Source organism: Brugia malayi (assembly GCF_000002995.4).
Source record: "Brugia malayi strain FR3 genome assembly, contig: Bm_v4_ChrX_scaffold_001, whole genome shotgun sequence".
NCBI classification, from domain to species: Eukaryota; Metazoa; Nematoda; class Chromadorea; order Rhabditida; family Onchocercidae; genus Brugia; species Brugia malayi.
The window spans coordinates 18,786,316-18,809,265 of NW_025062479.1; the positions used below are offsets into that span (position 1 = coordinate 18,786,316).

The 22,950-nt window shown below is 32.8% G+C and overlaps 7 protein-coding genes across 10 annotated transcripts; 4 read left to right on the forward strand and 3 right to left on the reverse strand.

Annotated features, from left to right (window-relative positions):
• Positions 1-235: 235 nt before the first annotated feature.
• On the forward strand, positions 236-1,704 carry Bma-nol-16 (Uncharacterized protein; the record flags this gene model as incomplete). Of its 2 annotated transcripts, XM_001898166.2 has the most annotated exons (5): positions 236-354; positions 628-736; positions 874-948; positions 1,217-1,381; positions 1,579-1,704. In XM_001898166.2, 5 exons carry the CDS (start codon positions 236-238, stop codon positions 1,702-1,704), a joined length of 594 nt encoding a protein of 197 aa, XP_001898201.2. The 2 variants fall into 2 exon arrangements, with proteins under 2 accessions (XP_001898201.2, XP_042931275.1); XM_043075341.1 differs by lacking the exon at positions 236-354 and having other exon boundaries at positions 635-736.
• Positions 1,705-2,865: 1,161 nt separating this feature from the next.
• Bm1326 (Uncharacterized protein) lies at positions 2,866-4,252 on the reverse strand (the record flags this gene model as incomplete). Its single annotated transcript, XM_043075342.1, has 2 exons — positions 2,866-3,077; positions 4,084-4,252. The coding sequence occupies 2 exons, from the start codon at positions 4,250-4,252 to the stop codon at positions 2,866-2,868; spliced, it is 381 nt and encodes a 126-aa protein (XP_042931276.1).
• Positions 4,253-5,973: 1,721 nt separating this feature from the next.
• Bm1325 (Uncharacterized protein) lies at positions 5,974-7,283 on the forward strand (the record flags this gene model as incomplete). The annotated part of the gene is made up of 3 exons (XM_043075343.1): positions 5,974-6,028; positions 6,457-6,524; positions 7,245-7,283. The coding sequence occupies 3 exons, from the start codon at positions 5,974-5,976 to the stop codon at positions 7,281-7,283; spliced, it is 162 nt and encodes a 53-aa protein (XP_042931277.1).
• Positions 7,284-8,319: 1,036 nt separating this feature from the next.
• Bm2260 (Uncharacterized protein) lies at positions 8,320-10,972 on the reverse strand (the record flags this gene model as incomplete). Of its 2 annotated transcripts, XM_043075344.1 has the most annotated exons (10): positions 8,320-8,468; positions 8,584-8,770; positions 8,958-9,122; positions 9,243-9,314; positions 9,441-9,610; positions 9,765-9,834; positions 10,119-10,300; positions 10,375-10,444; positions 10,651-10,748; positions 10,897-10,972. In XM_043075344.1, the coding sequence occupies 10 exons, from the start codon at positions 10,970-10,972 to the stop codon at positions 8,320-8,322; spliced, it is 1,239 nt and encodes a 412-aa protein (XP_042931278.1). The 2 variants fall into 2 exon arrangements, with proteins under 2 accessions (XP_042931278.1, XP_001898202.2); XM_001898167.2 differs by lacking the exon at positions 10,897-10,972 and having other exon boundaries at positions 10,651-10,710.
• Positions 10,973-11,648: 676 nt separating this feature from the next.
• On the reverse strand, positions 11,649-14,627 carry Bma-acdh-7 (Uncharacterized protein; the record flags this gene model as incomplete). The annotated part of the gene is made up of 8 exons (XM_043075345.1): positions 11,649-11,803; positions 11,937-12,138; positions 12,353-12,461; positions 12,554-12,687; positions 12,863-13,102; positions 13,434-13,615; positions 14,263-14,430; positions 14,543-14,627. The coding sequence occupies 8 exons, from the start codon at positions 14,625-14,627 to the stop codon at positions 11,649-11,651; spliced, it is 1,275 nt and encodes a 424-aa protein (XP_042931279.1).
• Positions 14,628-15,938: 1,311 nt separating this feature from the next.
• Positions 15,939-19,291, forward strand: Bma-sec-12 (Uncharacterized protein; the record flags this gene model as incomplete). Of its 2 annotated transcripts, XM_001898168.2 has the most annotated exons (8): positions 15,939-16,085; positions 16,707-16,904; positions 17,231-17,362; positions 17,488-17,592; positions 17,722-17,916; positions 18,132-18,299; positions 18,565-18,703; positions 19,020-19,291. In XM_001898168.2, 8 exons carry the CDS (start codon positions 15,939-15,941, stop codon positions 19,289-19,291), a joined length of 1,356 nt encoding a protein of 451 aa, XP_001898203.2. The 2 variants fall into 2 exon arrangements, with proteins under 2 accessions (XP_001898203.2, XP_042931280.1); XM_043075346.1 differs by lacking the exon at positions 15,939-16,085 and having other exon boundaries at positions 16,833-16,904.
• A 761-nt stretch (positions 19,292-20,052) lies between these two features.
• On the forward strand, positions 20,053-21,697 carry Bm14682 (Uncharacterized protein; the record flags this gene model as incomplete). The annotated part of the gene is made up of 5 exons (XM_043075347.1): positions 20,053-20,110; positions 20,661-20,821; positions 21,140-21,236; positions 21,404-21,547; positions 21,624-21,697. 5 exons carry the CDS (start codon positions 20,053-20,055, stop codon positions 21,695-21,697), a joined length of 534 nt encoding a protein of 177 aa, XP_042931281.1.
• Between the last annotated feature and the right edge of the window lie 1,253 nt (positions 21,698-22,950).

Sequence of the window (22,950 nt, forward strand, 5' to 3'; positions counted from 1 at the left end):
GTCACGTATATCACAACCAGTTTCAAACTTCTGCTGTAAGTGCTGCCGTGTCCCGTCGATCAGTTGTTGTGGGTAGTCGGGTGGGGGTCTTTTTGATGAAAGGGAGAGGATGGGAATGGTCAAATGCTTAGGTGATAAAGAGATAAAGGGAACTGGGATGGAAAATTGTTTAAGCATAGTTTTCTTATTCTTAATAAAATTAAGGTTATCTGTACTGATACTGAAAAGAGACAGGATGAGATCGGTGAAACATGGAAGAAGAAAATGTCGCCGACGAATTAATTACAGTAAAAATTCAGCTGCTGCAAAAAAGAAGGCAATGAAAAGACGAAAAGCTATGGATGGCATAACATGGTAATGCTATTAGAAATAATTTAATCTAGATTAGATAGTTCTACCCTGTTCCCTGTGTGCTGTAAAACTGTGAGGGTGGTTTTATAAAACAAGCAGTCATCTTTACCTTGAGGACGACTCTCATATTTTGCGGTGAATTCAGACCTAGCTTTGAACACAAAACTTTTCTCACTTCACATTGTAATACCGTCGAACTTTCCTGCTGCTTTGTGAGATTACTTATCTCCCCTTCATATGATCATTAAATCCTGATTTTTTTTTTGTGCATTACAGTAAACAGATGCGGATAGCTTGGGACAAGAATTCTACAATCAAGCAGAATATGAAAGCAATGGGACTTGCTTATGACTCAAATAAATTGTTTCCTTTGGAGCAAAGCATTGTAATTTTTATTTGTTCTTCTAATGGATTAATTTTGAGGTTTTAAGTTGTTTTTTCACTTCACATAGAACATTTGATATATCTTAATCTCTTCTCCCTTTTTAGTAATATGCGAGTTAATCTCGAAACTTTTTATAGAGCAAGCACTGTGAAGAAATGGAGATTGACGAACTAAAACCATACGGTTCGATTAAATCCCAGATGCTGAAGACCGTAAGTTTTGGGTCGAGTTTCATTATGTGTATTATTTCAGTCATTTTACTAGATGTTTGAAAGAATCTAAGCGTTGGAAAAAAAGGTTGATAGTATTTAGGTGGTGTGTCCAGTTTCCTGAGATATTTGTGGCGTATATATTAAGAGATCGTGGATGAAACTTAGATGGTTCATGTTGTCTTTGCGGTTGATTTTTAGATCCCTGAATTCTAAGCTCTTCGAGATCTATTTAAATTTTTTGAATAACTCAGCTTTCGGAAATTTATAGAAATCAACTGTCAATAAGTCGAAGATTGCGAAAGTGATTACTGCTTTGGAAAAAGAAGCTGAGGAAGAAAAAATAAAGCAAAAAAAAGGACGCAGCTATCGTTTGCTTGCTCGAGATATTGAATTTTGTATTTACATGATCGAGAAACATGGTGGTGATTATGAGGCAAGGACCTTTCATTTGAAGCCTTCGTTCTGTTAGATAAAAATGGTCCTTCCCATAACTTATAAAAAGTTAATCGTGGAGCTTTCCGCACCTTCGAAATTTTTTGTGCTAATATGCATTTGAATTTGTTACAACTTATTCAACCAGAATTTCATCGTTTTGACAATTTAAAAACCTTAAAGTTTGTATTAATTCAGAAAATGAGTCGTGATGCAAGGAATATTTATCAGGATACATCGAAACAAATAGAGCGAAAAATTCGTATCTTCACGCAAAGTCCAGAATATTCAAAGTATCTAAAAATCACATCACAGATGGCATAAATTATCGATTTGAGGTTTCTCTCGGCAAACTGTCAGATTAAATTTAACTTTCTAAAACATGCAAAAAGTGGAAGTTGCTAACATTTGGCCTAATTGTGGAAGTTGTAAAAATATTTGTGCTTGAATGAATTTTAATTTCATTGATGTGTTTTTTTTTTTTTTTTTTTTTTTTTTTTTAAGCTTTTATAGTTTCATGGTCAAGGCTCATTTTCTTTTTAGTGTTATTCTTGAAGAATTTTATGAGTTCAGAATGTTGATATAGACAGAATTTTTATGGTCGAATGTGGTACAAATTTTAGTGTCGTTACAACAAATATTTAGTTTAAAAAACAAAAGAAAGTGAAAATATTATTCGGTAAAAAGTGTTCTTTCCTGAAGGAAAACATAAAAGTAAACAGTTGATCGAAGTTTTTAGGTAAGCTTAACTTAAATGAGTAGATGTATTGATTTGATTTTTCTGTTTTGCTGAAATTTTAACTGAATTACTGACTTTGATTGGAATGATAAGCATTGAAATCAATTTCATTCGGAAGTTATAAAAATTGTGAAATTATACGGACAAATCTGTGACTAGTCACTCTATTGAGCTACACAGCTTTTCTACCGGATTTAGTGCTTATTGGCGACTAATTGAAGCACACATTATGGCAGTTGAAAGTAGTGGTGCTACTTTCGAAAATTTCTAGGTTGAAATGAAAGTTAAGCTATGCATATGTAGTCACCGTTGGTTCATTGTTTCGTAATGTGTCCATTTGCTTTAACAAGTGGTGGTTGCCTCCAGCGATGTAAATATTATGAAGTTGGCTGAGATTCAAATCCAGTGGATCCAAGTAATCACATTTAGATTCGTTTGATGGAGGGTCTCGATCCACAAAATAACCAATTCGTTGTTGTGAACCGAAAAATATATAGCATAGTATTATGTATATGTATGACGGTCTATGTTTGAGATGCCCAAGAAATCCCTTATTTCCGAAGTGGTCTAGTTTTCTAATTAAAGTTTTATTTTTTAGGCTGAACTATGAATCCAGCGGGTTAACATTAAAACCTTATACTCGAACTTCTTTTGCGGGTTCTGTTGCTATAAAACTTCGAAGTCCAATATAGTAACTGGTCTAGTTTAAACAACTTTAGATATCAGCTACTGTAAATACATTTCCTTCAATGATAAAGAAGTGTCATTGGAAGATCTGCAATTAAGATCAAAATATTCTTAAAGTAAAGCTCATCGGATATCCAATTAGGTTTCCTGCTTGATGCTCGACTTCGTTCTGATTCGACATCCTTGATATTAGCCTTATGATTATTCAGATATTCAAAAACGGTGATCACTGAGGGCTTCAAGATTTCGTCATACACTTCGATGCTTTCATCTGAAATTTTTCCTGGGAGGAATCACATTTTTTGATATCTTTCAAATTCATTGAGTTATTATTTCTTTTGCCTGTATAGTATTATACAAATGTTACGCCTCATGCAACCTTATATCTTCATCAAGAATTGTGTTATCGCTCAGAAAAATTAGGAATCCAAATTTGAAAGAACTGTTTTTTGGAATATAGAATTGTAGTCGGAGTAAATTGTAATGCCATAGTTTGCCTCAGAATGTGATTTCATAATTTCAAGAATTTCTTGTAACGATATTTGCATTATATAACTATTCATTTCATCATGAAAGAAGCTTATTGGTAAGTAAGTTATTGACAAGTGCACAGCATTGTTGCGAAAAGGCTTTCGCTTCCGTCAATTAATGATTGAATCCACAATTACAATGCATTACATGAAAGTTTTGAAGGACTCATTCCTGATAATTTCTTATTACAAAATTTGAAATATGCTAGTGTTTTGTGATGGAAGCCTTTTTATTAAAGGAAGTTAGAATTGTTTATTATTAGTTTCAAGGGGGGTTTGTGGTTTTAAAAATGAATAAAAGTGATGGGTTGCAGATCATTATGTCAAAGAACCTTAACAGAATTTTCTAATAGAAGGTCAAATACAAATCTTGAAAAGAAGCTTTAATTTCAGGATTAAGTAAACATGGAGGTTAGGTTATCTTACACATATTTTTATTATATTACATGAAATTGTATTTCCTTGCAAAACGATATTTTGATAAGCTTAGCTTAACTTAAATATTACTTTCGTGAGTTTCTCACCTTATTAATATGAGAATATTATGTTACAGTTCAAAACAATTGATTTAGTTAAAATTTGAATTTCAGCGTTCAAAGTCCGGTATTACTGTTTCAAAACATGCAAATTATTCAGTGTTTTGAAATGTAGAAGAACTGATACTGGAAATGGCACCAGGCAAAACTACTATCTCCAAACCCTCATCGTAACCTTGTGCAGAACTTTATTTTCAGAAAAATTACACACCAAATGCATTAATCGGTTTGGTGGTTTCCGGCCGAACGATAATGGGATGTCTAGAAGTATGCAATCGATTTTTCGTTAGCTTCAAAATTAGAATATAGCATAAGATCAAGACTGATAAAGTCAGAATTGTGGCAAGAAATGCAGCAATGATCCACAGATATATTTGCATTCAGTTGTGCTTGATGAAATGAGTAAATATAGTAAGTAAAGCAAAAATGAAGCAGTGGAATTCAAATTTTCATTATGAAATGCATAAACCACTCCTTCCCGCGATTAATATATCTTCGTTTGTTTCTGAAGTAATTGGATAAATTTCTGTAAAGCAAATTAAGAACGAAGTAAATATTACCATAAATATAAAGTAATCATTTCATATGAAAGGGAAACAACCGAAAGGTAAAGAATGCATTCATTGCTCTTATTGGTGAATCTATTTCAATTTCACTCAGAAACAAGGCTAAAGTTGAAGAAGCATATTGTATTTTTTAGTATCAGCGTCATTCCCAAGATTCTCTTTTAGTGGTTGCTTCAAGAAAATATCTCTAAAATACAGCACTAATTATAATATTCAGAAGAAGTATATATTTGTAAGCCCAAACTAAAAGCTTTGATAATCTGAACTGAACAGGTTTTATTTTTGAAAATTTGAGCACGCATCGCTCAACAAATGAAAAGAATTCAAATGACAACATTAAACGCTGTTAAAACTTCATAAAATACACTTAAATGTATTTTGAGAACAATGTACATCATATCATAAATAAGATAAAAAGCTATTTAAGATGATTTTTATAGGAAAACTATCCATAACATGCATGCACAATGCATGCATGCGTTTCTGTTATCAAATATGTGTTTTACATACATTCGAATTTGTAAACGTTGTTTCATACTGTTAGATCAAGTGCGACGTATAAACTGGAATGAAAGGACAGGTATCGCATGCATTTAAGGACTTGGAAAATTTTTAAATGTAACAGACGTTAAACACCCGTTTCCATTTTATTTTCAATTCCATTTTTTTGTAAAATCAAATTTTTTCTCAATAAAAAAATTGAGCATTTAAGTTAGGAAAATAAATGACAAAAAAGGAAATGCGATGAACCTGCTATTGCATATAATTTATTTATTCAAAAAATTTTCTCACTTTTCTGCCTGGTTCTACTCTCTTCACATCACTAAAAATTCCAATCTTCAATGAACTAATTGCAATATGAAATACTTGCAGAGACATCACGCACATATGCATGCTAATGCAGGAATGCTTGCAAAAAAAAAACATGCACTTACATACATGAGAGAGCATAAACATAAATTCATAGACAAATGACAGTGATAGCAATAACTGATAATTATGGAGCGGAATCGATGTGACAAAAAATCATTTTCTAGCAATATTTTGATGCTTAACGGAAAATGACATACTGTTGAGAACTGTTCCTGAGTCCTTGCAATTTAATAGCAGTAAGTCTTACAAGGATTCAAATTCATCAAAACTCGAACTGCACGACCAAATCTTAATTTTGAATTTAAACTAATGAATATTTCCACTAAATGGTCTACTAAATCGTTAGTAACACAATGGACCTCCATCCTTTCCTGTATTTCTCTTCCTCTCTCTCTCTCAATTCTCAGATACCACCTCATCAGGAAGGCAATCCCTTTTGTGCGAATCACAAAAAGAGTCATTCAGCACTAGGCCAGTAATGATGCAATTCCAGTCCTTTCTACTTATTTAACAAGTTGTATGATCCAACAGCCTTCTCTTCTTACCTGTCTCAACTTAATTTAGATAAATAAAAAAAGGGCGATGATTCATTGAAGGCTCTCTTCTGTCAGTAATTTAAACGAAGAACTTTGCATATCGTCAAAGATTCAAAAAAAAAAAAAATGGATTTGGCAGCTGATGAGAGAGTGGTGTACAGTAGTACAGTTGATAAGAGGAGTGAAGCAAAGATGCATTGAAAGGGATATTTGAAACTGAGAGAGGTGGAAAAGAAAATTGGAGAAAACGATGCCCAAAAATGCAAATTACCCAGACTGCATTTTCTCTTCTAGTGTATTTAGTGGTTGGGACAAAAATCACTGATTCATTTCCATTTTTTATTTAATTGTAAAATATGCATAAGCATTGTGAAAAAATGGTAAGGAAGGCTCTTCTTTAATTGCTTCATTCCATTATGTAGATAATTTAATTAACTAAAATATCAAATGTAATCACTCAAAAGAACAACATAGAAAGGTTCATTGACTTAAGTTAGTATTATCTGACTGACAGAACTAAATTCATTAGTTTGTTTCAGTGGCTTTTGTTTTGGATTCTTGCTTTTTCGTCTTAGATCTCCAGACAGTTAGAATGTCTCATATTCACAGGGTCAGAATATCTCAAAGTTGCGGGGAATGCAACGAGTAGACGAATAAGTAGACGAGATTCATTCTTGGTATGTCACAGTAACTTTGGAGTTTAATTTTAACTACATTTCTTATTTTTATAATGCATATTTGAGCTTTTTCAAAATTTGTGGTTTTTGTGAGTTTTGCTCATATTTTTTAAATTTTAAATAAGCAGAGCTTTCATGTAATGCATTTACAATCGGTGAACAAAAAATGTTTGATGACAAACTGTTTGAGATACTTCGTCATCATTTCTTTTTTAAAGGATATTGATGGCAAAATAGAACAGAAAATAAGAGAATCGCTTCCTTTCAATGTATCTTTGTATTCTTTAGATAGAGTATATTGTAAAAGATTTTGTGCACTAGTTCAACCGTTAGTGAGAACCAGTTGGCAGATTGGAAGCAGTTAGTAAAAGAGCTCAGTAGTAATTGTTGAAAATTGACTAATTTACTATCATGTAAATTAAGAGCAGAGAAAAGATCAGTCAAATTGAAACAGAATTGTCCCTCATATTTTGAATAGAATAGTTTTATATTTGTTCAAAAATCGCTTCACTGTTTTTTATTTCCCTTACAAAAATATGAAAAATCACTTTTAATTTGACAAATTATAGATGTAAGTTGCTGCACGTTGCGCTTGATTAAAGTAGGTTTAATATTTAAAATATGATGCTGTGAATTGAAGCCCAATAAAGGAAAGATCCGTAAATGGATATTTACTGAACTTAAAAATGAGAAAATAAAAAGTGTAGCTTTACGTTCCAGAAAATGGAAGAATCATCTACTGAACACAGCAACCAATAGACGACAAATATGTTTCTCTGCCCATTTGTTTACTTCATTGTCCCCTTCTCTATCTCTTCCTGCTATCTATTTGCATTTAAAACTGTCCACGCCATCTGCACTGTTTGCGGACATTCACAGTTTTTCATTTTGATAAGCAAATTTACCACTTTTTGCATCTTTCTTTTCATTTCTCAATGCAAGATGCAATTGTAACATCCTTCAGTGACAAGAATATGAAATGACACTTTTAATTCAATACATATGTTTTACGTCGGTACGTCCGAGTTATGCACGTTACGCTTGAAGAATCCAGCACGTATTGTACTTATTCGAATGATAGCATGCTTTAATTATATTTTCTTCTATATTATTATATAACTATAACGCATGAAATTAATTGTCATTGTCAACTTCTTTAACTTACAAAATGTTCCAAGAAGTGGAAGAAGTTCTAGCCAGACTTTGCTCATTCTTCTTTCCTCAAAGTACTTCACAGTATGAAGCGAATTGATAAGAAAAGCCAAAAAGCCTTTAAATTCTTTTTACACTTACTTTTCTCAATATCAATATTTAATTCCTACAAGAATCCATACCCTAAGTGTGTAAAGATGTGGGGATTCGAAAGAATGCTACGAAATAACTCTAGAAGAAAATTATACTAGTTTATTATTGCATCCCCTTAATTTATTGTTTCTATGTTTGGTAGGACAGAAATTGGAATTGAAATCTGATTACTTTTCCTTCTTAAGTTATAATAAATTCTTCGCCTTCCACATTTTTTCAAACTCTGTTATCTTTGATTCTTTCAAGTTTCTTCACTAAAACTTCGCTCTTAAATCCATGCACTGTGCAGCTTTAGTAAATCACTGTTTTATTATCAAAAAATCTAAGCATATTTATGTGAAGTATTTCTGCACTCCACAGAGCAGACACAATGCTTAAATAAGCAAAAACTAATGAACAGAAATAGCGTCGTTCACTTTTACGTGAAACAAAACATATCAATCAAATCTATCTTTGTTTTTTTTGATGCTTATACATACTATTGAGAATATCAAGAAGCGCTTCCTGTATTTGCAACTTTCTGTAGAATATAGCGCGAGATAACGATTCGTTGTATTTGACTTGTACCTTCGTAAATTTGGTATATTTTCGCATCGCGCATCAATTTTTCTACTGGATATTCCTTACTGAATCCATTACCTACAAAAAACATTTTTTGTGTCCCTGCAAACACCTTAATTTTTTTTTTAATTAAAAATAAACTTAATTTCTCGAAACAAACAGGGTAATTATAGGCCGATTTTATAAAAAAAACCTCCAAAAATCTGTACGGCATTGGTTGCAGCGATGTTAGCAGTATCAGCAGCGAAACATTTAGCTACCGAAGCGTAATAAGAAAAGCATGCTTTATTGCTGACAGCCATCGCGGCGCGATATGTAATTAGCCGAGCGAGTTCCAAATTTGCTGCCATGTCTGCCAAAATGAACGATATTCCTTGATTCTAAATAAGAGAGGAAAGTGAGATCTATAACAGCAAATATATAACATTATACAACTAGACTTCTGAGAGATTCTGCTCATCAACACTCTTCCTATGTTTGCAACACTAGTTTAATCCTTTGATTACAGCTATAACTGCACTACCACTAATGTTTAGAAACTTTTGAACAATGAGTCATGACGAATACCATAGCAATTGGCACTCCGAATGCTTTTCTTTCTAATGCATACTTGCATGCTTCATCGAGAGCACGCCAAGAAAGTCCAACTGCTGCAGCTGCAACAGCAGGACGGGTCATATCAAATGCCTCCATTGCTACTTTAAAACCTGCACCAGGTGTACCGAGAATATTCTGAAAAAAATCTTATGTAATCACCACAATCGTAGTCAAGTGAAAATCTTAGATTCTGGAGCACAAACAATCAGCAGCAATGTTTTTGGAAGCTACAGCTTTCATTTCATTTATTTTTACCTCCATCGGGACTACAACATCCTCGAATGTTATTGTTCGTGTATCCGAACATCGTTGCCCCATATTTTGCTCCTGGAATGGTTGACGCTTATTTTTTTGAGCAAATTGATTAAGTTACCACTATTCGCTTCTTCTGCAGATTGTGCTTTCACCTTTTTTCTTTTACCCCTTTTTTTTGTAATTTTACACTAATTTTACCTTTCTTCCCCTACTAATTCCTTCCGTATCTCCATCAACAATAAAGGCGGTGAATGCTTTTCCTGGTTGTACTTTTGGATTTGGATCCGTCCTTGCCAGTACGAAAAACCATTTAGCTGGTCCACCACCAGTTATCCAAGCTTTAGTACCATTCAATACATACGAGTCCCCTAAAAATTCGATCCATTGCTCTTTTCTGTGAATTTTCCGAGTAATTCAATGGTTTCTGAATTTAACATTTTAAATCAATTCATTTTGATTTCTTGTAAGTATTTGATTTTCCACATCAATCTAAACAACTGTTTTTTACAATTAACAGTGTACCTTTTTTTTCTGCCTTCATTTTAATACCTGAAACATCGGAGCCTGCTGTCGGTTCTGTCACACAGTAAGCCTAAAAAACTTGATGAACAAAGATGATAAAGCACGGAATGCTAATTTGCATTACTGCAATTTCACTAGCAATATAATTTTGCTTTTTCTTAAAAATCTCAATATTATTTGAGTAATCTAAGAAGTTTATAAATTTTGACTCTTACTAAGGGAATCAGCTATCGTTTTTTATGGCATGTTGTCAAAAAAGTATCTGAACTGAAATTTCCAAAAATTTAAATAATTATGTTGAGTAAATTGTTCTTTCTATTTTCTTATTGTCTTTCTCCTTCTTTGAAGACTTACTGCAATAATAGGTTCGGCAGCAAGCATTCCTAAATATTTTTTTTTTTGTTCTTCGTTTCCGGCTATGATAAAAGGAGCAACAGCTAACGATGGTCCCATGATACAAAGCTGAATAGCAGAACAACCGTAAGCCAATGCTTCAACTATTAGAGTGGTTTCCAAACATGTTAATTCTAGTCCACCTAAAAAATAAAATATTTTATTTTATTATTATATTTATTGTTTATATCAATGACAGAAACAATTATTTCCTTACCATACTTTTTAGGGATTTGTGGATTCATGAGACCTATTCGGTGTGCTTCCTTTACAATATCCCATGGAAACTAAAAGATGGACAAATGAATTTCATTCCAGTGAAAGTTTTAATATGTAAAAAAAAAATGAAATGTACCATCTGCTGCATTGAGCTATGGCAAAGACTATTGTATTTTTTTTTTTTTTTTTTTTTGAGATCACTGTTTAAAAGTGTTCCATTTCGATGTTTCTGTGAACAAATTTAGTGCTGAAATTTTTGAAATTAATTGTTTACTTCGCCAGTATTGTCGTAATGAGCTGCCACAGGCATGATTTTTTCCTTTGCAAATTTCATTGCAATATCGCGATATTTACGCTGTGTATCGGAGAGCCCTAAAAAAATAAACAATAGATAAGCCTATTGATTATCTGTTCGAAGTATTAGAAGTAACAAAGATATTAAGAGGTACATTGAAGGTTAACGGCGATTTTAAGATAATTAATCAATTAATTCATTGTAAATAAATCATGAAGATTAGACCAAATGAAACGAATCGATTTTGAAACTGAATACTGCAGCACTGTAGTTTTTGTAGCATATATCTCGAAAACATCATAAAGTCTCTAAAAACAAATGCTTTTCTTAAAAAGTCTCTGTGGGGAGAAAATTTAGTATGATATTTATTTTAATGAAACTAATTTGATTAGAATTCTGTTTCTTCATATGAAATTATGAAACCAAAACGGAAATTTCCCAAATCAAAATTCAAAGACTTTAGAAATAAGTTTAGAATATACTTTCGCGATATGACATGTTTGAAAATGACGAAAATGATACTGATAATGAAAGGTTAAAAAGTATTTAACAGCTTAAATCAATTATATGAATGAGAGGTTTGATCGTTAGAAATACTTTACCAAACATTTGATCATCACATTATTCAAATATTTTATAGCATTTACTTATTTTTTCATCATGAGTGAAAAGTTATATATAACACATTTAATAATATAAGCTACTGTTAGCATTTGTGGAATTGATGAAAAGAATTACAGAAAAGTGAACTTTTGAGCTCAAAGTGATAACTCTTCACAGGATTGATCATAAATGATAAACTTCTCAAAAATTAGTTTTAATTCAAGAATTTATTAATTTGCACAAATGCACAAATTTTCTCTCAATAAAGCTTTGTATGGCTGCACTTTAAGAATTATCGTACTTAAAGTCTTAGCTCCCAAATTATACTTATAATAAAAACTTTCACGTCAATCAAGCTCTATTTCTTTCCATCATTAAAGCATGCTTGTGATTCCGGTTTTTTGAATTTGCGCAGTTAACTTGCGGTCGATAATAATCCTTTGGATCTGGTTGGTGCCTTCATAAATTTGTAATATTTTTGCATCACGCATTAGCTTTTCCACCGGATATTCTATATTGAATCCATTCCCTACAATAATTAAATGATGTAAAGAACATTATGCTATAAATGTAGACTTGACAGAAGGGAAAGCTGCTAAGAATTTTGCATTTAAATTGGCAGTTATGACAACAATTTGTAAATATGCCATCAAGTTTAAAACAAAAATAATTCTTGCCGCCAAAGATCTGAACAGCGTTAGATGCAGCAATGTTGGCAGTATCTGCAGCGAAGCATTTAGCAATGGACGAATAATATGAGGCAGGTGAGCTTTGTGCTAGTGCCACTTCCCATGCACCTCGATAAGTTATCAGCCGTGAAAGTTCCACATTTATAGCCATATCAGCCAACATAAATGATATTCCCTAATATTACTGAACTTAATAAGTTACATGTAATAAATGATGTACATAGAAAGATGGCATTATTAATTGGCCTCAAGAGTAGTGCCGAAGTGATCATAGTAATGTAAAATTAAAAGAGGTTTATGATTTTCTAAGAAATTTGTCTATAGGAAAGTATTAATGAGACAAAAAAGAAGCAAGCTCTAAATCATTGTTTTCGTGTTAGTAACTTTACCTGGTTGTTAGCGATTTGAGTACCAAATGTTTTTCTTTCTAATGCATATTTGCAAGCTTCATCCAGGCAACGAGCCGCTAATCCCGTTGCTATCGCTGCCACCAGTGGTCTGAAGTACCCTTCTTTTTACTTTTCATTTAATTCTTCTAGATTTCGTAAAAATATTTTCAAAGCGAAGTTATTAATATAACAGTTGCCTACCTGGTAGTATCAAAAGTCTTCATAGCAATCTTGAAGCCCTCGCCAGGACCACCAATCATTTGTGATTTCGGTACTTGAACATCTTCAAATGTTATTGCTCGTGTATCTGACGCACGTTGACCCATATTTATTTCCTGGAATCAGGAAATAATCCTTTTCATTCTCACACAATTTCATTATTATCTCTTTAATTGCATCCATTAATGTGCTAAAATAGCTACAAAATTCATAACTCCAGTCCATCAAGATTTGTAAGTAAAGTCAGTTAAATTCAAGCTGTCAGACCAAGAAAGGCTTATCAAAACTAACTTTTTTTCCAATACTGATGCCCGGTGTATCAGCATCAACTACAAATGCCGTAAAGGCTTTGCTAACAGGTATTTTTGGATCATTATCGTTTCGTGTAAGTACGAAAAACCAGTTTGCAACACCACCATTGGTAATCCACATCTTGGACCCGTTAATGACGTATTTATCATCTTTCTTCTTACAACAAGTCTGTGTAGCCCCAACATCTGAACCAGCGCATGACTCTGTGACTGCATATGACTGTAATGTCCTATAGTTAAAAGTCCCAAATTAGAAAAAAAAAAAATGCTGGATAAGTTTGCATACACTTTAAGCAAAATAAATCAAAAATTAATGCGATGTGCAGACAGCAATAAATTATCAATCCATCTTTAATTTCGTGTTTTTGTCATCTTTTATGAATAAAGTTAATGGGACCAAAGTGAAATGAGGTCTGAAAATCAAACAGGAGGTCCTCTGATGAGACTACTAAAAGTGTATGCAAAACAAAGTGTTTGCATCAATCTGCAATAAAATCTGAACATTTAAATTTAAAAAAAAAAGGAAAAATCAGCACTAAAAAAATGCTTACAGCCATCAAAGGCTCTTCGACCATTCGCCCTAGATATTTTTTTTTAATTGCACTACTAGCAGCTAAAATCAGTGGTGTTTCAGCAAGGATATTCGCTAACATAGCTGTGGTTATTCCCGTACAACCATATCCAAATCTTTCATGAATTAGAACATTTGTGACCATATCCAATCCCAGGCCACCTGTAATGACTTTCGAAAATGAGCTCATATTTTAAAACTCAATGTTGTTGCAACTGCTGTCGTGAAACCTCAAACTTGGGTAATTAAACCTTTATTTAACATGAAGCAAATAATAGCGCTTTATACATATCGTACGGATGCTACATCGATTAACAAACGCGTAACGAAAGATATAATTATAAAACATTAAAATGATATCAAAACCACCCCAAAATGCAGAATGAATATGGAGGACGATGGTTTATATACAGAACTGAGCTGACCAGATATCCGGCAGAGGATATTTAACTGATGTGAAACAAAGACTGCTAATAAAGGGTTTTGCTAACAAAGGGTTTTTGTTGTGTGAGGAAAAGGAATCAGATAAGAGGAATTTGTTAGTTTTGGATATAATAATTTAAATATTTCGTCTTTCACGACAACTGCTAAAGGTAACATATTATCGTAAATTCGGTTAATTAAAACATCTAAAGGCACTTTCTTTGGCAACATTCTGAATCAGTTGAATAAATCAAACAACTTTACAACTAAAGTAGCTAAATAAGTAAGCAATATAATTATCGATTAGATTATTTATTAATAGAAAATAGAATAAAATACTATTAGATTAGTTAATAGAATAAAACGAATGAAAACTGAAAAAATACCGCAACTTCTAGGAATTGTTGTGTTCATGAACCCATTAGCATGAGCTTTTTTAAGCACATCCCATGGAAATTCACCGTTTTTATCGTATTTAGCTGCTACTGGCATCACTTCATCAGCTACAAATTTACGTGCAGCTTTAGTTAGTTGCTGCTGGCTATCCGTAAAGTCTGGAAAATTGAAACTTATTAAGTAAACCGTAAGTATTCTTCAAATCATTCATAATTATTGATCAGTTCTTTTAAAAAAGAAAAACGAGCTCCTCTTTAAATTATTACTAACCAAAACCGAAATTAACGGAAGTAGAGTACTGGAGGCGAAACAATTTTAATAGAAAACTACAGGTTGAAGTACTGCTTGCAATCATTTTTTAAATCTGAAAAAAAAAAGTTGCTGATAAACCAGTCAACATCTTCACAAAATTTAAGGTCCAGTTTTTCACTTTAGATTTTGCTACTAATATACCTTTATCCTTTACTACACGAAAGTTACTAAATCCAAACATTTGATTAAGCACCATTAGTTTTTATTAGTTTATCAGTTTTCAGGTAAGTTTTTGTACTTCAAAAAAAACAAACTATAGAATTGTTTGTATTCAATACTTTATAAGACTGTTTTACTAAACTATATTTTCTATACATAACATCAGGCGCTAATTCGTATTTTTAATAAGAGGATTAAATCAAACATAAAGACGTTGTTAAAGAACAATAATGCATGGCGTCTGTTCAGAACCGGATCAATTGTATCACAAATAATCATAGCCGACGATATAATATGAAACATTTGTAACAGAAAGTCAGTAAATTTTATTGAATTATTAGTTTCCTTATTAATACAAATCTTAAATATCACTGGAGACAAAAATTTGAGCAATTTCAGCTAAAAAACTGGGAAAAGAAAACAAATAAGGAAAGATTTTCAAAACATGGCAAATTTAAGAGATGTTGTTTTTCGAAAAAAACCTTCACCAAACATTAAACTGAATATGGCGTCGACATTAAAAAAGGCAAAATGATAAACTGTGGACTTTAGACTTTATCATTGTGTTTGCTGTGAACTATGTTATGGTAGTGATGTTCTAATTTCTTAAATTGAAGTAATTTTTTTTTGGAAACAAGAACTTTTATGTTGCATCGTATACTGTTTAAGACCGAAAGAAGAACTAATCAAAAAATGAGAAAAAAATCAAAAAGATGGAACGGATTCACAATTTTTAAAAATTAAAACACAAACTAAAGATTGAATTTAAGCCAAGAGTGAATATGTTGATCCAAATGTAGATTTCTTCAGCTCACTGAACACTTTTTATTGAGATTTCTTGTTAAATATGCTACGATCCGTAATATAATCACAAATTTCCAAGTGTCTAAAATATGGTATTAAAACACGGCACTTCACTGAAATAACCTAAATGAGGACATGATAACCAATAGATATAACCTGAAACGAGGACAGTGGTAATTGATAGACATGAAATGAGGACATGATGACTGACAGACATAACCTGAAATGAGGACATGATAATCGATAAGTATAACATTATGCGGTAGTACTGTCGGGACAAATTCAAAATAAAACGTCAGTAAAGGTCCTAAGAAGAAAGCATGACTTCTATATACATCAAAGAGGCTTGTCACAAAGCCTTTTTCAATTGATACTTGTGAGGGTTAGTTCAATGGGAAACTCGACGTCGAGAAGTGGCGCTCCTGTCATCGCCCGTTGCTCCTCGCCAACTTATTGTGTCCAGGTTGTTGGTAGCAGACATATTCTCCTTGGTGGCGGAGGAGGAGCGTCCAAAACTGGAGTACCCAACAACATCCAGGTTTGTTCCTTTCTTCATCCTTTAACTCATCTGCGTACTTATTCATACCTCTGTCAAGTATTTCCGTGAAATGCATCAGATCTGTTTCACAGGTACAACAACTGATGACATCGTGAAACGAGAAAGATTGATGCACTTCTGTAATAGCTTTTGGCTGTCATCAGTATCATCTATTATTAATTATTGTTATCACTCATAATACTGCTATCATACAGCTTTTAAATTACCCCTACGCTTATAGCTTTTCTTTTGTCCTCCTTCTTCTGCATTTTATGAGGATGACTGGATATACAGTGGAGAGAAGAGTCCTCAGAAAAATCCAGAATTTATGTCCTGAAGTTGTACTAATTATAGGTTTAGGTTACGTACAGGTATGTTTCAGTTTGGACAAGGTTAACAAAAAAGGTTTAAAATGAATGATGTCGTAACTGATGTTCAACTTCGTCAAGACTTATTTGTTAACAATGGATTTGCGTAAGATTATATTTGGTGGTTTCACACAGCTAAGGATTTTAATTCTGTAGCATGAATTGTGTTTTTAAAGTCAGAACTGATTATCCGTGAAGTGGGTGACTGTTAAGAAATTAAAGGAATGATGTGGAAGAGCAATGCTTCTTGCAGACCTTGCTGCTTTCGTTCGATTCAAAGTTATTGGCAGTTGCAGCAGGGAATTCATCACAGACAAATGAACAGTTATCGTTAGTAACGGAGGTTACCAACTCATTGGAAACCGATCCTTTTGCAACAATGAATATGGACTGTGTATTATTGGGACCTTCAGAACTGGGTAAATATCTTTTGGCTGCTGGACATGATCAGGTCAGTACTTTATTCACCATTCGCCACTCCTATATTTTTTTTTAGTAAATTTGCTTTATGAAGAAACAATTACAGAAATATCTGTTACCTCTGTAAAGAACAGTGGTAGAAATAGCATCGAATCACTACAGATCGTTAGTATGCACAAAGTTTTTTTTTTTGCTTGTTGCATGCCATCAGTGGTTTGTTATCCATTTTTGGCTTCCTCTTTATTATCGAGTGCTCTCAATGGCACAGTTATTATCATTTTGTAATTTGAAGGAATTCCCCTCCCTCAAATAATGTGTCTTTTTAATAAGTATGTCTAAAATTTTGTCTGACTTCAGTACTGCGATTTGTACGAATCGAAAGGATTTTCTTTATTAAAAGCGAAGGAAAACGAGCAACCGCAACTAGCGTTAAGTTTTGAGAAAATATCTCGAATTACTTCAGATGAAAAGTCGAATAACGGTTACCAGGTGAAATTTTTCAGTCAGAGAGAACAATAATAAAAATATTTTTCATCTCATGGGAGAGAACCAATCAAATACATTGCGAAATAAATATATTGACAAGTAAGGATTAAAGGAAAGATTTTTTGCAGAAAACTGTTCGGTTTGATCGAAGTGTTGAAGGCCAACCTCAGAGGTTGTATACAGGTGGTGCAGATGGATGTATACGTATCTGGGATGTAGAAACGTTAAGACAAGTAAGTGTTTTCGTTACTTAAGGCCTTTTTCGTAGGATATTTCAAGTTCTCACTTGTATCTATTAAAATTGTGGATGAGTTGTTTATTTATCTAAGAACATTATACATGGTGGTTCTTTTGTGTTATAGGGTTGTGCGTTGAAACATACTCCATTGATAAAAATTGAAGCTCATCAAGGGGATGTGGATGATTTGGATATTTCGCCGAGTGGAAAATTGTGCATCAGTGTGGGGCATGATACATCTGTATATGTTTGGAATGCAGTAAATGGAAGAAAAATTTGTAGCTTACCAATGCCAAATGAAATTGGGGCTGATTTTAGGGTAAGTGATTGTGGATTCTAGTTGAAATGCTGGTCAGTGACATAAGCTCTGTATATGTATATTATGGAAATTTTGAAAAATATATCCTACCAGGCAAATTTTTATATACGACTTCTAAAAATATGAACATCAGATTAAATTGGCGAGCTTTGAAAATATCCGCTACAATCCAAACTGTTTTTAAATTTTTGAAATGAGTGAACTTTGCCATGCAGGTTCGGTCAGTGCGCTTTACGATTCTTGGCTCTAAGAACACAATATTTTTGGTAACTTACAATCAAATCCGACTTGCAAAAAAAGCTGTGTCATATGTTGCGCTATGGGCGTTCAATAATGAGCGAGATGTATGCCGGCCAATACTTGTTCGAGAAGCATGTAAAGAGGTTATTCAATCTTTTATTTGCCTTTGTTTATTATCTAACTTTCATTTTGTTATCAATTCTCTCTTCATCTCGGCATATTTATTTCCCTGTGAAAATAATTGAATTCCAAAGTTGAATTTTCTTGGAATTCCATTCCCTCATGTACTGCCACCAACTGTTGAAATTCCGAAGTAATGGTGTTTAAACTAAATTGCTGTCGATTTGAACGATTAGTGATCATTTGAGAAAATTGGTGTACAAATAATTTGCAATAAAATTGTTATAGACAATATCAGCTCTAGCTGTTAGCGGCTGTGGTAACTTCTTTGCCGTTGGAACAATGGATGGAAGCGTGGGTATATATGATACACATGAATTGAAACTGCTATATTTTGCCCAGAAAACACACACCATCTTCGTTACAGGTAAAATCATAATTTCGGTTTTTTTTTATTTCAGTAAATTGCTAAAAGTGATTCTTATGCTCTCGCTTTCACTTTTAGCTACATAAAAATTTTATGTGCTAGTAAGTCTTTAAAACTTGTAAAATGTATAATGAAGCAAATTTTTACAAATTCACAATAAGTGAGAAGTTGGTAAGAACTACCTTATTTTAATTACGGTAGAACATTATATTTGCTTAATTGTTTTGTAGTGTTTTTGTAGACGTGAACATCTTCCTGAATGATCAGATTCCTTTTTTCCTGCTCTGAACATTTTCAATAATTTTTTTTTTTTCAGCTGTTGAATTCCTTCCTCAAAAGACTTACGATTTTGGTCCGCTCAGTGACGAAAATACACGGCAATGTTCTCATTATCCAGGATTGGCATCCGAATATCGAACAGCTGTAATTTCGCTAAGTGCAGATCAAACAGTTCAGTTTCATGCTGTTCCTTTCTTGAAACAAACTTCATTTACCTCCTTTCTATGTAAACTATCCTTTTTAGCTTTCTTTTTGTATTATATTGTTTGGTATCTGTGTGACCGGCCGAAAAAGTTGAATTTAAGATAATAAAGATTTATTGGAAAGAAAGTGTTGAGTGGTAAGTGAAATAGGATCAGATAAAGTAGAAGAAAGAGATAACTTTTAATTTATTATTTGACTGTGTATTGTATCAGCGAAGGTGTGCATGAATAGCTTATTTTTTTGAAATTGCCACAAATATACCACTAGAAGTGATGCTTATACATCCCTATTCTGTCTTCAGAGTTGCGGATAATTGTCATGTTTCTATTTATTCAAAGATTATATTTTCCAGTATTAATTTTTGTCAGACTTTTTCGTTGTCCTGATATTAAAAATAAAGAGTTGCATAGACTTCTCTGTGTTATTCTGAAATGTCATCTTCATTTGAAGAGTGCGGATATTTTGCGGTCAACATAGTCAGAATTTTGAATTTAATGTTGGTTTTCGTTACTAACTGTGAATTTAATGTGTGAGTAACAACGAACTAGGGTTAAATTGAACATGGAATGAGTCTGAGTTTTCAAATAAGTTTAGGGCGCAAATTTCACTGAAGGTATTTCATTTTGCTTGTCTAGACTGATTATGCAAATGGATCTTTTTCACTAATCTTTCTTTTTTCGTTGGTTTCTGCGCTGCGGAAGTGGTGTGCAGTCAGAGTATCCAGTATACAAAAGTGACTCGCTTTTTTTTTTTTTTTTTTGAAGTTCCTTATAGTACGCTGCAAATAGTATCTCATGCTTCTTGCAGCAAATATATTTTTCTTTAATTTTATATTTATTTGCTGCCAGTTAAAAAAACGTCCATAAATGTCTGAAGCGATCTCTCGTGGAAGTGGTAATGGAAATGACTCTAGTTTTATCAAAGGTCAATTTTAATTCTTTGAACTAATGGAGTTTTTTTCGGGGGTTATTTTGAGTAGTTATGGAAACAGCTTTTTTGTCGTAATACTGATTATTAAAACTGAAATTTAAAAAAAAAGAAATAGAGTGTTGTACTACTGTCTCATCCTGCTAGCAGTACAGAAGTTTTTCTGTATTCAGAAGACTAAAAGTTCACCTACGGTGTTTGAGGCAGATTTATTTGCGCATATAAAACCCTAATTATAACGATTTGTTGGGAAATGAGATAGCATTTGACGTAAATCGGAATATCGGATGGTATGTAAGTCATTAAGAAACTAACATTGTGCATAATTGGCCGCAAAAATCGGTTGGCTGTAAGTATTGGAAACCTTGTTAACATTAATGAGTATGCTATACAAAAGATGGTCGGCATTACAAGCTTTTATCGTTGAGGGTTGTAGTTTTATGATTCCATCTTTGCTCTCTACAGCTCGGTGAAGTATTCTTAACATTATTATTTGATCACTGATTGTTTATTATCATTTGTTTGTTTGCAAAAAACATATATGCAGGGAAGGTGATAGATGTGATAGGGCACGGAACACCGCGGCGTGCTTTGGGTGATTTGAAAAATGTATTTGCGACACCGGTTAGTGTTGCTATCAAACGAAGAATTCCAGAAAAATCTCAATCGTCATTTGATGTATTACATGATAAAAAAACTAATAAACACGTAAGTTTGAAAATTTGTTTTACACTTTTATTATAGTTCTTCAGATTATTAAAACTGAATCTATTGTGTGACATGGAAGAGAAGCATTCGAATATGTAGTAAGAAATAAGTTCAGCATCATTTGGTGATCGTAGCTTCACATGCGTATTTAGAACTCACCGATATTGATGCAAAGCAAAAAAACACTGATTTAATAAAATAGAAATTTGAAATGTTTTAAATTTTTTATTAGTACATCACACTTAAAAATAGTTTCAAATTGATATACTGTTGCAAAGAAAACATCGATTTGTTCATGCGGAGTTCATGTGATTTAAGGAGAGGAATGTAGTTTTTGCACCGGAAACTGGAGATTTCGATCCAGTGCAAGAAACTGACGATACTATCGAAAAGTTTAACTTCGAAGAACATATAGGTAAATGCTTAAAAGAAATTTCTGTTCTCTCCTTAAAATTAAAAACTAATAAAGATCTGAAGTAGAAAAAGGCACGGTTTAAATGAAATAAATATTTTCTATTTTTAGAATTAGTCCTCTCCGTTATTAATTATAATGTTATATTTTTCGAAAAATGCTTCTTCCAGAGACATATGAAGAGATATTTCCTAAACCCGAACAAAGGATTGATGTGGCTGATTTACTGCGCAACGTGCAAACCGATGATCGCTTCCTGCGAAGTCTTTTCAGTGAATTGTTGGATGAGAACAGTCTCAAACTGTTAAATGAAAGTAAATTACACTGTTTACTACTTACTTGTTGTTTGAGTTTGCAAATAATTATGTTCGAAAGTACATTAAATTTTAGAAAACCCAATGACAAACGGAGACTGTGACAAAACGCTTACTGAAATTCTTGGTGGTGAAGTAACCGAGCAATAATTCGATTATTATATTGCGATTGAAGTGATCTCACTGTCTTGAGACTTGTATTGGTTATCGATTTTTGAATTGTCTTTTTTAAATCCAATCAAGTTTTTGTTCCAGCTCCTTGTATTTTTTTAAAACAGTACTGATTTTCATATTCGCAGGTTTTGTTTGCAGAGTTTAGCTTGGAAGGATTAGAAGTCAATAGCTGCTTATGTTGATATTTTGGAAGAGTACTCCACGTATTTATTGGGAAAATATTAAAGCCTTAGTATCTAAAAGGATTTGCCGTGCATTTTAAACAAACCTTTTGACTTATTGTCATTTTCTCGCAACAGCTTCCTTTTTATTAAGATCATTTCCTTTTCACGCTTTGCAAGTTTTGCATATGTTATTTTACTCCCTTTGCTACCTGTTGTACAAACATTGCGAATTTTTTACAGAAATAAGCTTTTTATATAAAGTTTCTTTTGAAAAGCTGCAGCGGAAATGCTGAATTGGAGAAACATTCCTAGAAAGTAAATTTTAAATGGATTCTGCCTTGTCTCAACTCTTTATAATATTTGGAAATATATTTTTCTGCTTCTCAGTATATTTTGTGCGCTTATTATAAACACTTCTAAATTTCGCCAGCATTGATGTTGCATTGTGTTAATTGATGTTAGGAACGTATTGTTTTCATGGATAAAGAGAGACTTTAAAATTAAATACCTTTGTTCGATTTAGCAAAGCACCAATGTTGCATTGAGTTTGTAGATCTTCTGGAGCAGCTTCAAGAATTGCTTAGAGATATGTAGGAATACAATTACCTGGAGGGTGCATTAGGAGGTGAATACATCGATTTTCGTTTAGCAGATCAGTTTCAGGGAGCCAGTAAAAAAATCTGGGTTGTGAATCGAGTAGACAATGCTATTTCTATTATTCCCCATTACATTAATGGTTGCGTTAAACTTTTAACTTTGATGTTGTATCTACAAACTGCATGCAATAAAATTAGCTCGATGGATTAGTCACAACTGTCTTTTTCGTCTTTTTTTTTCTTTTTTTTTTTCGATTCTCAAATTGCGGACAAAAACTCTTGCTACAATTAATAATGGTTCCATTAGTTTAAATGCTGTTTTCTTGTTTTTCAGTTCAAGAACCACAGCTCAAATTTTGAATTAGAATAGTTTATTTTACTGAAAGCGCATCTGCTCAATGATTCCTTTATTGTTGACTTGAGCTTTCTATTCATTAATTTTTTTTATACCATTTTAAATGCTGAAATA